This window comes from Telopea speciosissima, chromosome 6 (genome assembly GCF_018873765.1).
Source record: "Telopea speciosissima isolate NSW1024214 ecotype Mountain lineage chromosome 6, Tspe_v1, whole genome shotgun sequence".
NCBI lineage: Eukaryota > Viridiplantae > Streptophyta > Magnoliopsida > Proteales > Proteaceae > Telopea > Telopea speciosissima.
The window spans coordinates 47,845,547-47,863,832 of NC_057921.1; the positions used below are offsets into that span (position 1 = coordinate 47,845,547).

The window sequence follows — 18,286 nt, forward strand, 5'->3', positions numbered from 1 at the left end:
CAGCGGAGACTACGGGGTTCAAGTTTACCAGGGGACCTTGTATCCCTGGCATAACAAACGCAGCCAAATACCTTAGGTGGGACTATAAAGGAAGAAGAGGCAAGTAATAGCTCAATAGGGGCTTTAGAATTAAGAACCCGACTGGGCAGCCTTTAATTAAATAGGTTGCAGTAAGGACAACATCCCCCCCCAATAAATGGAAGGGACATTGCGAGCAAACAGAAGAGCTCTAGCCACCTCCAAGAGGTGGCGGTTTTTTCTCTTAGCCACACCATTTTGGGCTGGAGTGTCGACACAACTAGTCTGATGGAGGATTCCATGGGTAGCAAGGTATTTTTGGAACTGACCTTCCATATACTCTGTCCCATTGTCACTCCTCAAAATTTGAAGAGTGGCATTAAATTGGGTCTTAACCAACTGATGAAAGTGCTGAAAACATGAAAAAACTTCATTTTTTGTTTGCATAAGGTAGACCCAAGTGAACCTAGAATAGCAGTCAATAAAAGTGACATACCACCGATGTCCAGAAAGGGAAGCTTTCCTACTAGGACCCCACACATCAGTATGAACAACATGAAATAAGGAAGAGGATCTATTATTAGAAATAGGATAATTTGAACGTTTCTGTTTAGCCAAGACACAAGGCTCACAAAAAAAATCTTCTTTAGTACAGTCTTTAACTAATGCTGAAAATAAAGTTGATAAAGTACCTAAAGGGGGATGGCCTAGCCTAGAGTGCCATTTATGTAATTCAGAAGAGAAAGATGCAGAAGGTAAAGCCTGGGTAAGTGTAGGATCGCCATCAAGCAGGTACAATCCGCCATGCATTTTACCCGTTCCAATCGTCTTCCCCAAGTCCAGTTTCTGAAAAACACAATGAGTGGGAAAAAAAGTCACTTTACAATTCAGGGATTTGGTGATACTGCTAATGGAAAGAAGGTTAGTTGTAAATTTTGGAATATGCAACACAGATGATAGTGTAAGGGAAGGAGAACAACCAATGGATCCTTTCCCTGAGATGGAGGAGAGGGACCCATCAGCAATTTTGACTTTATCCTTACCAGAAGCAGGAGAATATGTATTAAAAAGGCTGGAAGAACCTGTCATGTGATCGCAGTAGCACCGGAGTCTATGATCCATGGAGTGGAAACTATCGATGCACAATGACCAAGAAAGGAAATACCGTGCACGGCAAAGAAGGAACCGAATAGGCAGCAGACGTAGTAGAGGCAGCGGATATGTTCACCATACGATGTAGAGCCCGGAGTTCTTCCTGGGAGAAACCGATGTCAGCAGTGGGAGTTGGAGCTACACTTTGAGTGTGATTGGCTTTGTTTTTAGACTTAGCACGACCACGTTTGGCCTCAAAATCAACAGGCCTCCCATGTAATTTCCAACACTGAGCCTTAGTGTGATATGGTTTGTGACAATGCTCACACTTCACAGGCTCTTTGGTAGTAGTAGTAGCAGCAACACTGTCAGAAGAAGTAACAGGAGTGGAGCTAGCAGTCTGTAAGGCTGATCTCTCAACTTTGGGAGTAATCATCATGGCAGCCCTTCGTGTCTCTTCACTGTGAACATAAGAAAAAGTCTCCTCTAAAGTGGGGAAAGGAACCCGACCAAGGACTTGCACTCGAATAGGGTCATAATCATCATTGAGGCCAGCTAAGAAATCATAGACCCAAAACTGATCAACATAAGAATGATAGGCAGTAATGTCAGCAGTAGTAGTAGGTTGAAACCGAGCATAATGATCCAATTGCTACCATAAACACTTGAGGGCAGCATAGTATTTAGTGACAGACATCTCCTTCTGAGTAGTATTTTGGAGTGTCTTCCTGATTTCATAAACCTGAGCACTACTTCCTGATCGACCATAAGTTCCCTTGACAGCAGTCCATATCTGAGTAGCAGTGTCAAGGAGGAGATAATGACTGGAAAGATCAGTGGTCATAGAATTCAAAACAAATGACATCACCATAGCATCATTGGCAGCCCATTTAGTACGGGCAGCACCAGTGCCAGTAAGACGGCCAGTGAGTCCCCTACTAGCCACGGTCAAGGATAATGATCTGGCCCAAATTAAATAATTCGTATCATCAAGTTTAATGGCAGCAGCATAGGGAAGAAAGTCATTCCTAGTATGACCATCTCCTCCAGAAGTAGCAGTAGTCATCTCTAAGTCACCCAGAATTCAGCCAGGCAAAAAAAAATCAAATCTTCAAAAAAACTAAATTGAGTGTGAAGGATGGGTTTTGAGATTGCAGAATTTTCAACTGTCAGAATGGATTGAAACTTAGGTCGAGTTTCCCTTTAATAGTAGGGAAGATATCCTCCAAAAATTAGCTCCTTCTGATGAGCCAATAAAAAGCCCTAAATTTGTCAAAATTTAGGAAAAAAACCTGATTGCAGAGAAATCGCAGGGTTGAATTAGAATTGGTTTTGATCCAGAGCTGCAGTCTTCAAATAGGGAAGGGTGTAGACCAATAAGAGCAGGAACCAATCTCCACAAAAGCAGAAATCAAACTTCAGTTGAAGGGATAGCTCGATCTCCAAGGATGGAGGAAACCTGCCGGCAGATTTAGGTCACACCAACTGTTCTTCGATCTTCAATGAGGTGACATTGAGGGCAGCAGCTAAATCTGCATTAGATCACCTCATAGTTGCTGCCCTGATGGAGAGAAAGAAGCCGAGAGTGGTGGAGAAGAAAAAAACAGAAACCGAGAGAGGGAAGAAACGGGAAAACCAGAAAAAACTGAGAAAGGAGAGAGGAGGAAGAACCAGAAAAAACTGAGAAAGACTGCTCTTAGATCAAAGTTGGCTCTGATACCATGTTAACAGCCTTAGGAATTGAATGCTTGAATGACCTAAATCGATCATCCAGCCCCTTATTTATAACAATCTCAAATTACAATCAAAGTATGAATTCCCCCCCCCCCAAGTCCTATTCCTATTAGGAATTCCCACTACAATTAGGAATCCCAAATAGAGATCAGATAGAAGGGAAAAAACAGAAAAGAAGTAAAAAGTAAAACATAAAATAACTAAAACAATAAGGACTAAATTACCCCTATTGGGTAAAGTAGCCCATCTCAACAAGGGCTTATGATGTTGTTGTTGCTGCTACGATATTTTGTCTAGCAGTTGGTATTCTCTGCCACTTATTTGGTTAGTTGTTGTCTAGAGTTATTCGACAAGAAGATTTTTCTCTACCGTTGCTGTTGATGATTGGTGTATTTGTGTTGGTATAATTACTGGAATGAAGTTCTCTCTGTGGTCACTGGCGTCTATGACTGCTATATATGTTCAAGACTGGTTCTGCTGTTAATATCTATTCTTCTTGTTCCCAGCTGGAGCCTTTTTTATATATATGCTCCAGCTTGAGGGGGAGTGTTGAAGTTGTGGTGATATTTATTATTTTGTAGTGTGGTGATGTTTGAATGTTAATGGTGACATCTATAATTTATGTTAGTGCTTAGGCTTATGTTTATGAGACACGGTGCTGTACTGCTGTTTAGAACTTGATCAAGCCCAACAGACCAAATTTGCAGCCTTTGCCTGCATCATGATTTTGGTGGGGGGGGGGGGGGGAGAGGAACCCCTAACTAGAATACAAATGTGTGTTTTTAAGAGAGAGAGAGAGAGAGAAGAAATATATGTTAAATGCCAGCATATCATCTCTTCTGGGAATGGTTGTTATTCGCGCAACTCTCCAAGGTATTTCAGCACATTTTGGAAGGATCCAAATCTTCAAAACAAAACAAGAATTTGGTACTGAACCAAAAATCCCAATCCTTGTCAAACCCATTTTGCCATCCCAAAACCAAAAATCCCAATCCTTAATGAACCCATTTTGCAATCCCAAACCTAGGATTGGGATTATATATTGGATACCAAACAGATCCAATAGGGCTCTCATTGAAGTTCTGGACAAGATTGTGTTCCTGGATTTCATGCCAAATGCACCATAAATGAATACAATCTGACCAAGAGTAAACAACTGGCTACGTCATTGTTGAACATTTGAACATTAAAATCACCGAGGTAAAGCAAAGAAAAACTTCTTTCCTTCCCTTTGTGAATAAGTAGTGTTCAAAACACGTGCAAGAATAAAAATGGAACCAAGGTATAAACCCAAGAAAATATTGAAAACCAGGCCACACATGTTTCAAATCTCGAAATTTCAAGGACAAATGTATCAAGATTAACAATGTTTACCTCCCCTGCACCTATTGTTAAATCTGTGAATCCTAGGGAATCCTTCACTTGGATGTACAATTTCTGTTTTCTCGGATTTGCGACAAGCATATGAAAATCCTGTCACCATGCAAAAGTATAAGTTACTCATCATCCTGCTTGCTGAACAGTTCAAGGCAGAGCAAGAAACCCAAGAATAAAAGATGATGCAGAAACAGTAATATGTTTTACCTGATTCCAAATTGGCTCGCCAGGTCGCCCAATGACAGTGGTCTGACTGTTCTTTTTACTACGAATTACTTGATCCCCCAAGCTTAGAACAACATAAGGGTCTGTCTTTCCTGACAAAATTATTTTTAAAAAAAATTAATTTAAAAAAAAAAAAAAAAAAAAAAAAGCCTTAGTGGTTTCCTTATCTGGCAGGCAAACTTAACAATTTGTATGCAATATTGAACTTCTCAAATGGAATCAAATAAAAACTTGGACGACAGAAAATATAGCTACCCATCCTATGCACAATAACATCCAGGATAAGGACCTTTCCTCAAGCCCTGGACAAACTCATAAGAATGTGCACTTTCTTATTTAGGACAATAAGTCCATAGGGACCATGTCCTAAATAACCAGTGACTAAAATGGTGGCGTCCTGGGTCTAGAATGGAATCTAGAAGAACCATAGAGGTGGAGACCACACTCATACCAGGATCTGTTTGGAAGGATTTGAAAACTAGGGGCAGAACTGTAACTTCACGACAATAATGGACCTTTTTGAAAGGCTAAACAGAATCTGGAATTAAAAAGGTAATTAAATCTGGTCAATGGACATGGAGGTTTTCTGAAATTTTAAATTAGGACAGGGATAAATTAAAACAGAACTCAGGAATGAGGCCCTTTTAAGTAAATAACCGAAGAACCTGTCCTTAGGTGTAAATAACAAAACTGCTCTTCTCCCACCTCACGACAGAATAGTAACTAGCGATAAACTCAGGCTGGTTACAAGCAAGAGATCTCATCCAGATTAACCCCGATCAATTTGAATTGTAGGATGAGATTCCTAACCCTGAAACCTCTTGAATACACTCGACATTCACGGCATTCGCCCAAAATAGCTGTTAGAAAAAATTTTAAAAATAGATATATTAGCATTCGGCAGGACTCTCTGCATAAGTTCTAAGCCCCCTCCCCCTCACCACTTTATAGGCCAAGTCAAGGAAAAAAGCACCCAGAGTCTGCAAGTGGAACCTGGTGGAAGTTGCAGGGTCGGTTGTGATTTCTGGTTTATATTTCATAGAAGGGATTGCTTTAGAGGATAACATTCTAGGATTAGGGTCCCCTAAGGAGGAGTGACTCATACCCAGAATCTCAGACCTCGTGGACTTGGCATGGTGAGTCTGCAGGTCTTCTGCTCACCCCAGCAGTACTCCCAGTAGCAGGAAAAGGAAGAAGAACAAGCAGCAGATAAGAAGAAAGGAGAAAAAGTTGGAAGGTCTCACCGGAGGTATGAAGAGATCAGAGAAAGAAGAGGGGGAAGAGAAGCAATCGGCCAGATCTGGTTTAACAGGACATGCAGGGACAGCAGCTCAACAACCATAATTCTTGAGAAAAAGAAACTCAAATTTCAATACTTCAACTCAATCTGATCGATGGGAGGGATGCTTAAATATTTATAGCTGCTAATAGATTCCCTATTACACTGTGAAACTGGGAAAAAAAATTCAAACTCAATTCAAGACTCAACCACATCTATCGCCTGCTAAGCATTGAAACAGGACTCCTAATCCAGCAATTATCATTAGCCTACCCCCACTTCAATTTAAATTTCAAATTACAAAAAATAACCAAATATAGAATAAAATTCCTAAGCTATACTATAAGAACCTATGGCCAAATCTAGGCCTGGGCTTCCAAACTGGATCATGTCGGTTAGACCAGGCTAGTGCTACTGCATCACTAAATCTAAGAATTGCTACAAAAAAGGAAAAAAGCCCTTTAGAAATTTAACATGTGAAGAAAAAGAATACCAAAGAAAACATAAGCAAGCTTTTGAGCATCTACTAGAGTCACTGATAGTTCTCCAACAAAATCCTTGTTTCCTTCCTGAATTTCCCCACTTCTGAAATCATTTGGAATAGGACCAACTGCTTTCCCCTTCTGGATATCAAGGACAATCTTCTTTGGACGTACAAAGAGCCGAGGCAGATCCTCTGTCAAAAGTTTGGTCAAGAACCTAAGGAGATGCATGTAAACCTTCAAAGTTAGGATATGGATACATAAGAACCAGGCATAGAAAGCCATCAAATAATCATATAAAGAGCATCCATAATCACTATAAAAAAAAATCTCCCATACAGAATTCAAAAACACATTATTGTAACACACTGCACCAAGGATTTATGTATTGGTATAGGGTATCATATCGGAAGGGTGATTTTAAGAGCAATATCGTATCGTATCATAGTGTATCGAAGATACGCAAGGTACACTAATGATACACATAGAAATGATCACAAAACATATGGATATGCTTAGCATACATATAAATTACAGTTTCGAAGCATAAAACCCCTTATTATGCAATATGTAAATATATATATATCAGCTTGATGCAAGGATTTGAATCATTTTCACCTAATCTACTGATGCGTAAAAAAAAAAAAAAAAAAAAAAAAAAGAGATTTGATAGTTGTTGGCTTGTATTGTTAAATTTTGCCTCAAAATATATTCGACTCGATATAGCAAACAATGTTAGATGTATGATTTTATGAAATGGTTCATAATTTGATGTCTTTTCATTCCTATTGCTTATTTAAGTTGTTCTACTTGAATTATATGTGTTCTAATACTAAAGATTGTGTGGAATAGGATAAGTATATATATATATATATATATGGGAAGCAGTTTTCTGTACGGGAGTGTTGCCTACGCCAGCACTCCCATGAGTCTATCTCTCTCCTCCTTAAAACAAGGTGGTAGAGGTGTCTTTTCACATGGGGAGGAGAGAGATAGACTCATGGGAGTGCTGGCATAGGTCACACTCCCTGACAGAGATCTTTTTCCCTATATATATATACAGCGTACACTACCAACCTAGGGTCCTAATTCAAATTACCATTTTGGTTGTGATTTTTAAAATCTAAGGGTTCCACCATGTTTATAGAGCCTAAAATAGGTTGTCTTGCAAGTGTCATGACCTAATAGGTCATATGGCCCCCCAAAACCAAGGGCCAAAATTTTTTTTTTTTTTTAAAAAGAACATTAACCCAGCCGAGATCTCGGCGAGGTACCGAGACAACTCAGTTTTGGGGCTGACTGAAACCAGCCGAGATAATGAGACCTCAAACCTTGGATAGGGTGGATTCTTTCTAAGATTCGTAAAATAACCAATTTACCCTTATGTTTGACCATTTGAACATGTCCTCATTGAAACGCTAGCATGAAATAGATTGAATGAATTTCTGGTCAAGAAATTTCCATTTCTAAATTTCTATGTAAGCTATTTCTATTTTACATGGCGCCCAAAAACTATGCCAAACATCCACAGAAAAAAAAAAACAGGCCCTACAAATAGAAATTAAACCAAAGACAGCCTAATTTTATGTGCTGATATGCCCAGGCATACGGATATTTTAATCCTTGTCCAAAATAAATCATTTGTACAACCATGGTGTCTTCCAAAGTACATCTAAAGAGTAATGTACAAAAGCCTTATCTAGAAGCTAAAATAGACATGTTTATGTAGCTTAAACACAGCATGAAACATATTACAACAGTAAAATCTAGAAAGAGAAGTGCACTTACATTGAAAGAACAGGAATTGCTGAAGGATGACCATCATGCACAGAGAAAAGAAAACAACATATGTCAGTAAACTCAACTTTAGATGAAAACGAAGAATTCTAACAGATTTAAATGGAAGATAAAATATTCTAATTATTCAAACTAAACGATAACATTTCCAGTGTAAAATCATGCTGAAGGCACAAACAAATTGAAAAAACCCATTTATATCAAAATTCATAAAAGCATAGTGAATGTGAAATTTCTTATAACTGGAAAGATTCAGCCATTGTGTGCGACACTGTGCGTGCATGGGTGAGTGTGTGGGTGTTCTTTAATCTTTTCCCTTACAATTAAAACTTTAAGCTCTGCCACCATGGAGGAGAAGGAAAGGAGTGGAAAATAACGAAGATAGCTTTAGACTGTCTTAGACTCACATAAGGGAAGGTCTAAGTCAATCCTAATGAAATTCAAAAAAGCAAACTGGACTTGGGAAACTCCCTGTGCAGAAGCAATAATGGGAGTGTCCAAATAAAACTCTAATAAAGAAAGCCAAAACAGGGATAGAATGTATAAGAACTGTCCCAGCCTGACTAAACAAGTAACTAAGAAAAAGAATAAGAAACTAAAAGTCCTAATAGCAACCCCGATTCTGGTTTTTGGGAGAACCAGAAAAAATCCAACCGCAACCCCAGATGTGTGTTCACTAAAGAACCCAACCCGGACTAACCAAAACTCAAATATAATGTGAAAAACTCATTATAATGAATCATCAAAATCAACTCAAACTTCAAATAACCAAAAATAGTCAACTAATGAAAAAAAAAAGGGTATTAAATAGTTAAAAATGGATTTACTATAAATAGTGATGCCATAGCAAAATCGAGGATTACTAAAATTACAAGATGGTCAGTGCTTAAATGCCAGAGGAATATGAATCATCCAACCAAGTTGAACCATTCGGTTCATACGAATACATGATAATGTTATTGGTTTGGAGTTTAAGGAGGGGGGGAAAAAAGAAAGATGAAATTTGCAACCCTTTACTAATGAACATATTAATCAGCCTTGATAAACTAAATGGATTATTCTTTGGCAGTTTCAAAGTTCACAAGAAATCTAGGTTTAATATGAGAGAGAGAAAGTGTGTGTGTGCAGCTACATAGATTAAAATATAGTAGATTATGAGTTACCAAAAACCTAAGAATATTATGAATTTGTTTATCATAGATAATGGGGAACATGTGCATATGCAGCATTTTTCTTTACTTGTACCATCAGGTCAAATTATCGAACCTATTGTTTGTTGACATACATTATTCTAGCTCTTACTTAGCAGCTCGAGCTTCTGGGATAAACGGTTGTAACTTGGTATCAGAGCCAAGAGATCGGGTGTTCGATCCCTAGTATGTGTGAGGGGTTTTTGTTGTGTGTTGTTGTGCCCCTACGTTTGGTGCCCCTCGGTGCCACGTGATGATTTCACATGCAGAGCTCTGTGTGTGTGGGCTTGCACATGCGGGGGATGTTGTTGTGTGTTGATATACATTGTTCTAGCCCTTGCTTAACAGCTTGAGCTTTTAGGATAAATGGTTGTAACAAAACCAATGGTCAAAACATATGAATTTGATACTGAAGCCTTTCCAGGTCAGGCTTTAGAACACTGAGATATTTTGGAAATTTAATGAAAAAAAGTTGTAATAAAGAAAGTACTGTAATAACTAGTTTAGTCACATAAATTTCCTCCCCCAAAGAGGAAGTAACAGTAAATAGGGAAGAAGCCTGATAAGGATGATAAGTTTTTGAACACTTATGAAACTAAGTCATACCCATAAGATTGAAGAGACGAAATGGTGATAACTCAAACTTTATCTTTGGAAGTGAGACAAATGCCCATGAGACTGCACCCACCCATGGCTCTGATGGTATCAGCCGCAATTTGACCCATAGTTCCCCATCAATATCAAAATCTCGAACACCAACTGGTACAATTATGGGAACAATGCCAAACTTCAGTGAGAGCATTAACAACATCCGAGCACCACCTGTATATCGGAGGCCTATCTGGTACCTACATATGCAAACAAGAGGGTTAGGGCACAAGACATAAGCAAAATGATTGGTATATTAACAATCAGTACAAAAAGTGGCAGACAAAGAAAGTATATAACATAGGAATATTCATTTCACACAAATTTTTACCTAATTTAAAATAGCTAAGATTTCAACCCTGGGGATTGCCATTTCCACTCTCATATAAATAACAGAAAAGATTACAATAGTGATTCCCTAGTAAATGGTTCATAACATCCAACTTGGGCCTACGTAAAAATTAAGAAAGTAAAAATATATATATATTACTTCTTCTCAGAAACAAAAAAAAACAAACCCTCAAAAAATAGCAAAGAAAATTTAACCAACGTTAAATGCTAATCAAGTAACTTAAACTTGGTTCACTTCATGGTTTCAGTTAACCAACTGCACTCAGGTCCTCATTTTGGAAATTTCCAAAGAGGCAAAAATTTCTCATTATTTAGCTGCAGCCGTAGTTGTCATGGCACCAAGGCGAACCATGATGATAGCCAACAGCTTTGATGACTAGTTGATGCTTTGGTGAAGCCAAGCATAGTTCAAAATTTTGCCGATCGCTCATTTCATTTCGGTCTAAAAAATGCACTGTTTCGTCGAAATTTCAGTCATTTCTTACTGTTTCATGTTATTGATCGAAGATTGCTGCTGTTTGATCTCACATTTTCATAGAGCTATTTTACCCTTCCTCTATTATTACAAATCCATCAATAGGTAAGGTCAAATCAAGGTTTGATTTCAGTTTCATCAAACCAGCAGCTACACTGTTTTGGTTTCAATTTCAGTATACATTGATCTGATATATTCTCCTAAGTCGGTAATCGGATTTCCAAAAAACTTTGGGAAATCAAAGGAATGCCTAGGACCTACACTCGACTAGGTTTGTAGGTCGGTCTGAGTTTTCATTTGTTTGCTACTTAATTCTCACCCTAAACCTGCAAATCTGAGATATCAGAAATTTGGTTCTTTAATTAGTTCTAACCTAGCCATGAGATTGGAACCATATTTGGGGGTTTGGAGAGTCTACCCAAGGGGAGAACTCAACTGGAGTTTTGGGGGATTTCTGTTGGTTTGATTTTATTTAATTTCAGTTTGACTGTTCTTCTCAGATTTCTATCTTGAAACTGAAATTCTCTAATTACTCTCATATTACCCAACCAATCTCTCTCATCTTCTAAAGGGTGTCAGTATTCATTGTGGGGGACTGAAGTCTAAAGTTTAAGCTTCATCTGAGAAGGTTGACTTTTCTGTTGACTTTGACTTTTGGGATGACATTTGGGAGTTAGACTGTTTCTTGAGATCCTGCTGTGAGATTAGGTCTGAGATACTATTACAGGTCTACTCTTGCATTAAAATTCTGTCAATAGATTGTTTTAATGGATAGAACAGGCCTGCAAGATCAAAATCTGATGGCAGAATAGTACTTTTATGAGAATTCCTACAATCAATAGGAAAACTTAAAACAAGAACAGAATTGTTAAATCAATTAGGGTATTCAGAAATTCCAGCAGGAACTTAGAGAACAGTCAATCATAGAATTATAAATCACACTGAAGTTCAATCCAGCAGAATATGGTAGAAGTAGATAACCAGAACAGAACTGAAACTTTGGATAGATAGATAAAACAGGTTAAGAATCCACCAAAGCTTACAAAAATCCAATTCACGTGGAATCCACCTTAGTATTCATGTTGAAACCACCAAGTAACACCACTGAATCCATATTCCATAGCAGTAAGCACTGACTCCACAGAGTCAAAATTCATAAAACTAAACATCTTTATTTCTTCAATTCAATGTCATGGCCAATTCAGATTTGGAATAAAATATTCCTAATCCATGATAAGCTTTATAATGAAAAAAAAAAAGGAAAGAAAATATACTTCTAGAAGACCCCACAACAAATCCTGTAATCCTACCTCCTATCCATATTGTACACCCATTTAAGTGGTCACATAAAAATAAAACCCATTGGACCAAAAACCCAACACATATGTAATCCAACCCAAGGCTTATTTCTACTAAAATAAGCCCACTTCAACGATTTATCTGCATCAATTCTTCCCAGCTTGAAAAAAAACTCGTCCACGAGTTTTGAAATAACGTCAAATCGGAACCACAAGCAATTCTTGAACCTGTCTTGTCAAAAAAGTGATGGCTCTACATTCCTTCAATAGAATCCATAGCTCTAATACCAAATAATGAAAGATTAATCCCGAACCAGGAAAAATCTAGTGGGAAAAGCTCAACAGGATCGCCAAAAATAAGGAAAGAACTAGAAACAGAGAAAAATTAATAACTTCACCAAGTCAAATCAGAACAGCAAGAAACTTAAGTCAATAGGTTGTTTTAATGGACAGAACAGCCTGCAATGTTAGATCAAAATCTGATCGGAGAATTCCTACAATTCACCAGGAAATCTGAAAACAATAACAGAATTGTTAAATCGAATAGGGAATTCAGAAATTCCAGCAGGTAATCCATAGCTCTGATTAGATTAGAGCTCTTACATCATCCAACCAATAGAAAATCTCCGAACCCATTACATCATCCGGCCAAGTGAACTTAGCAACCAATAAGAAAAAGATAACCAATTCAGACAAATAAAATCTTCCTAATCCAAGATAAGCTGTAAAATAATAAATAAAAAATTCTATAAGACCCCATTAATCCCGTATTTTACCTTTTACCCATATTTTAGGCCCATTTAAGTGGCCAAATACAATTAAAACCCATTGGATCAAAAGCTCAACACATATCTAACCCAACCCAAGGCTTATTACCATTAAAATAAGCCCACTTCTGTGATTTATCTGCATCACTTCCCGTAGCTGAGGTTAGGGTTTCCTATCTTCTCTTGTTTGCTTTTGTTTCAGCGTTGTAATTGTAATCATAATTGCCAAGGCATTGCCTAGGCGCCGCCTAGGCGTTCAGGTGCCTTTTGCTGGAAAAGCGCCTTGGACGCCCAGGCGCCTAGCTGGTGTCGCCTTGGTCTTTACCCTCCACCACCACCTTGGATTACCTTGTCGCCGTAACAACTATGGTTGTAATAATACTTGCTGCTAATGGGTTTGGCTCTGATTGTTCTTGCTTCGATATTGTAGCCATTTTCTTCCTACAAAAGAGGTTTTTTTGGTTTCTTCTTTGGTTCTATTTTTTATAAATACTCCCTCCTAGCCTCAATGACTGTCCTTTTTTCCCTTTAATCATCAGTCCGAAATTCAATTGTCCAATTTTTTGATTAAGTAATGGATTTCTAATGAGTTTACTACATATCTTTCCTCATTTATTACCATATTTCAGGTAAAAATAAATAGGAGAGGAATCTCTACATGGAAGATAAGATGTTCTGGAAAAGGTAATTCAGATTCCACTACCACATTTGAAGTGTTAACTTCCTATCCATTAAAGGGTTCAATTTCTTGAAATTTTCTGTATAATCTAGAAGTTACTGTTCTTATATCCATAATAATACCTTGACTTTGATCTTTCCATAGTTTCTGTTACTCCTTGAACCTAATCTGTCACAGCCCTATTCACACCAAGATTTCTTAGCAGTTTAGCTCTAGATATTTGGAAACCTAGGCTATCCTCTGTCAGCATGTATTCCTTCATTCTAATATCGTAACGGTTTTTCTAGATTAGGTCTTGGTTCTTCCCTTTACATTGAGAGGTTTCCCACATAAAAATGGAACTTGTCAGGCGCTCTACTCTGTTCCTTAATTGCTTAGCTTGCAGTCTCTGATATTTTGCTACTTTCTTTATTTATTGATTTGCATATAGGGCGGGCCGTGGCATTGATTCGCATATAGAAGGAAAAGCTGCATGGTTAACAGAATTATAAAAAAAAAAAAAATTTTAAATTCAGCAGCTTTAATGCAGTCATGCATCAAGAATAGTCCCTATTTTGGTAGTAGATGGGTATGGGCTTCAGTTTTTAATGTATTTGATTATAATGGGCTTAATAGAAAACCCAAAAGTTTAGTCCAAGGGGGTATGCGAGTTATGAATCTTTTCCTAGTAGCATTACGAGTTTGAGAGTCTAATAGGCTGTTTTGTCGTAGTTTCATAATGATTTCTGAAGTTGTAGTAAGTTATAACTTCCTAATCAGTTTAGGACCACAGTTATGCTATTTTCAGTCTATTATTGGTCAATTAAGTAGTGTTTTGAGTTGTATTAGGATTAGGGAATGTCTAGTCATACTAGGAATCATATTTGGAGAATTTTATATTAGGATATGTACCCTGCCTTCTTGAGTTTTGGTTAAGTAGATTGGCTACTTGCAGCCTTGTGTGTAATTGGACTCTCATTTGGGATGGGCTAAACAAAAAAAAAAAAAAAGAGGGTCCCAGTGCATGAGGTTCTTGCTACTGCAGGTTCTGGGAGGGGTAATTGTACGCAGCCTTACCCCCGCTTTTATGGAGAGGCTGTTTCCATGTTTTGAACCCGCAACCTGATGGTTGCAATGCTGCAACTTAACCGTTGTGCCAAGGCTCGCCCACTTCGGGAGGGGCTAAATATAAAATTTCAAAAAAAAAAAAGATCTTTATTTATTCCCTAATTTGGAAGACATTTATTTTATTTTAACTAGGATGAGCTAAGCCAATAAGATAGGCTGAACCAAAAGAGCAGGTAGGCAAAGGCTCAGTTTTCTTATTGTTATTATAAATTTCGATGTTATTGTTCATAGGAACTGTTCTTAGTCCCATAAAAATGCTTAATTCTTTTGTTTTCCCTATTCTCCTTTAGTTCTTAAGACCCTACACGGTTCAGCCTTAGAAAATCCATAAGTCTGGGTGTGCTACATCAGGGTTACAAACAGATAAACATTTAAGCGTCTTAGACTCTCAACATCATAAGAAAAAATGAGAGATACAAAAAAGAGAGAAATACAGCAAAAAGGGAATGCAAATGACAGAAAGCAAAGAGTGAGGGGGAAAAAATTTGAGCTGAAAATTCAATTCAATATGATGGTTTTCGACAACGTACTGTAAATCATTAACACGGCGAGAAGTTCTGCGCTCAACATTCCGGACTGACAATGGTTCTTCCCCTAGTGAGAACTGCTTTATTTCAACTCTTTCCACATAGTCAGGTTTCTTCAGGTTGTCAATGACAGGCTGAAGCAATCCAATGATCCAATTCTCAAGTCCTGCTCTGTAGACCTTCCATAGTTTTCCCAACACCATGTTCACCCATTCAACCGACTCTTTCCTTTGTAGATCCTTCTCAAGGAATAATGAAAAGCTTGTAGGCACCTGAGGCCATGTACCAGGCTGAGCATTACGCTCTGATTTATTTCTCCTCCTCGAAGTCCAAAGTTTATCAAAAACAACCCCAACAAAGAAAAAGAACACAAAAAGACCTGCAACGTTCCTATTTATTGGAGGTGCAGGAATTGGATGAATTACCCCTAGCTGAGTCCTGAGCTTATCCACCAAAGGATCCTCTTGGAAACCAGTAAAGTTTGATGTCATTTGCATTGGCTCCTGCTCCAGTTGCCCTTGATCCAACTCATCCGACATATGCTTCGCAACAAAGGATTTCACACCCTTCCTCGCTGAATTGTGAAATTCAAAATTCAAGTTCGGGTTTCCACTATCACTAGGAAGCAAACATGCTCTACACATCCATTTTCTTCCAAAACCTCCATTAGAAACAATTTTTAGGAATACCCTTTTGCCGGAGCACCCATTTACCCTAAAATTCCTTGCCTTTCCACTTCCATCTCGAACCCTGTCTATCTTGCAAGGACAAACAGAAGGCGAAACCCAGCAAATTTGCGAGACAGCTGATTGCAAAATCATTTAAACTACAGAAACTCAGAGCCCCAAACAAAAGTCGGGCTGTCCAATTCACACACAGTAAACTGGTAAACATGAATTCAGGGCCAGATTGGCTGACACAAACACTAACCAATCCTTACCAGATTGAAATATCCACGAAATTAACAGTCTTTTAGAAAACCCAAATCACCAAGAACATATCCTGGATAGCTTCGGATTATGAGAGGCTTGATTAAACTCCATAAATGTCTCAAATCTCTATGCGAAAACGAAAACCCAGATCTCGAACAGCAGAATTTCAATTAAAACTGCACTAGAAAAGGTAGATGAACGAATCGTACACGAAAGATTCGGGTCAAAAGAAATGGTTTCAAAAGTAGAATGTTAGCAAAGGAAGTCCAATATTGAAATGGAATTTTGAAAGCGAAATTAGTAATAAATGATTTGGGGTTCTCGGGATTTGAGGTTGTGTTTTTGAAGGATGATTTGAGGAGATAAAAAGAGAAGATGGCGCTGGCTGGAGTTTTGTTGAGCTGTAATAAAAGATTTGGTGTTGGTGGAAGAGAAGAAAGGGTCCCACACTCACTAGCCATCTGGAAGAAGCTGGTTGGAAACCTCAATTGCAGAAGTGGCGCGTGGATAAAAGAAATTTTGTATGCAAGCTCACGTGGGATTCTCTTCCTTTATATGTGGTCATTGGTCAACAACTTGATTTGAAAAAGGGCAAAATTGTTGGGTTTTCTTTTTTGCAGTTGGGGAGTTTTGCCACTTGCAAAGTGCTATCCTATGGACCCAAATTTACCACACATACTATGGGCAAAAGATTCCCCAAAAGATTCCCACGCCTTCCCTGTGTGTGGGATTCTCTTTCCCTATTTGAGGTCATTGGTCAAGTTCCTGATTTGAAAAAGATGAAAAATATGGATCGGTGTTCTCTATGGGAGAGCGTGTGCATGGCCAATGAAAATGTGTACATTGACATCATGGGGTGGGATTTTTGTTGGCCGGTGGTCATTTTACCCTTTTATATCTTAGCATGAACTAATAAAGAGTGTCAATCGGTTCAGTTCCAAAGAGTGTTGTTATGATCCAAAACTAATTTGAGAATCAAATCGATTTTGAAATTTTTTTTGTTTTTTGGTAGAAATCGATTTTGAAATTCAATACTCAAATCGAACCTACTTGGTTTCTATTCTTATTTGGTTATACTAGGTTCTTACATGGTTCGGTTCCGATTCCTCTACTCAGTCCATATACTATAATAAACATATAATAATATTATAATATAATATAGTAGTATTATAAATTCTAATACTAACATTAGTAATATATATTGTAATTATTAATAATATAATAAAATAACATACTATAAGATACTACTATCCAAATTCGGTTTGGTTTCGGTTGGGGAATTTGGTTCCTATGCTTGATCCGAACCGGACAAAGAACTGAATCAGTTCTGAAATCCAATACTCAAATCTAACCAATTTTTATTCTGTTCAATTCAATTTGGCTTATTCGGTCCGGTTTTGATTTTGATTTTCGGTTCCAATTCTAATTTGATTTTATGGGCGACACTCATTGACAAGAACTTTCTTCCAAAAGTATTTAACGATCTATTCCTAAGTAGGACTGTAAATGGATGGGATTCGACTCAGATAGTGCTATATCCGCATCTGATTAGCTATCGGACGGATTTAGATAGTGCTAAAGGGATACGGACACGGATAAGGATCAAATATTTTATCCATTTACATGTAAATATAGCTTTTCGGATAGCTATGGTCTATCCCTATCCGTATCCGCATCCATTTAACTTTCAGACGAATTCAGATAGTGCTAAACGAATACGGACACAGATACATAGACGGATTTTGACTATTCATTTACACCCCTACTCCTAAGACCATGAGAATATAGAAAGTATCACGTGATGCTTTTAGGGAAGGGTGGGTGTTGGGGTGGGGGTTTTGCAACTTGCAAGTGCAATTCCATGGACCTAATTTGCCACTTTCATGGATTAATACTATGGACAAAAGATTGGCACGTCTTCCGTGTATGTAGATTTTTTTGCACGTCCTTTTATGAAAAGTGAGGGTCTTACATCCATCTTTCTCATCCAAATCCTCTCTATTAGGGTTTGCCAACTGAAAAATACAACTTTGAAAATCCAGCACTATGAGACAATGCCTAGTAGTGGTTAAACTACCCTAATGTGCATAGAAACATATAGAGATGCATGTCAATATACAATATGGTATATGAATGAATTAAGCTCTAAAATTGACATGTGGCTAATCCATACCATGTCGTCTATATCCAATGGTGAGAATTGCAACATCATCTATCCATGTGGCTCAGAATAGTGGATCATTACACAAGCCCTTCCAAAATAAAATGGAGCTGTGTAAACTGTAAAGGCAATTTTCCCTTTTATACA

The 18,286-nt window shown here is 37.9% G+C and overlaps 1 protein-coding gene across 1 annotated transcript in view; it reads right to left on the bottom strand.

The window, feature by feature from the left end:
• The window catches only part of LOC122666318 (tricalbin-3), a 31,439-nt gene extending 15,453 nt beyond the window's left edge, over positions 1-15,986 (bottom strand). Inside the window, exons 1-6 of the mRNA XM_043862519.1 lie at positions 15,050-15,986; positions 9,801-10,042; positions 7,996-8,014; positions 6,219-6,424; positions 4,429-4,538; positions 4,219-4,317 (exon numbers count right to left, since the gene is read on the bottom strand). Coding sequence (XP_043718454.1) covers positions 4,219-4,317; positions 4,429-4,538; positions 6,219-6,424; positions 7,996-8,014; positions 9,801-10,042; positions 15,050-15,867 — 1,494 coding nt within the window. The 5' untranslated portion in view covers positions 15,868-15,986. The remainder of the gene's footprint in view (positions 1-4,218; positions 4,318-4,428; positions 4,539-6,218; positions 6,425-7,995; positions 8,015-9,800; positions 10,043-15,049) is intronic.
• Between the last annotated feature and the right edge of the window lie 2,300 nt (positions 15,987-18,286).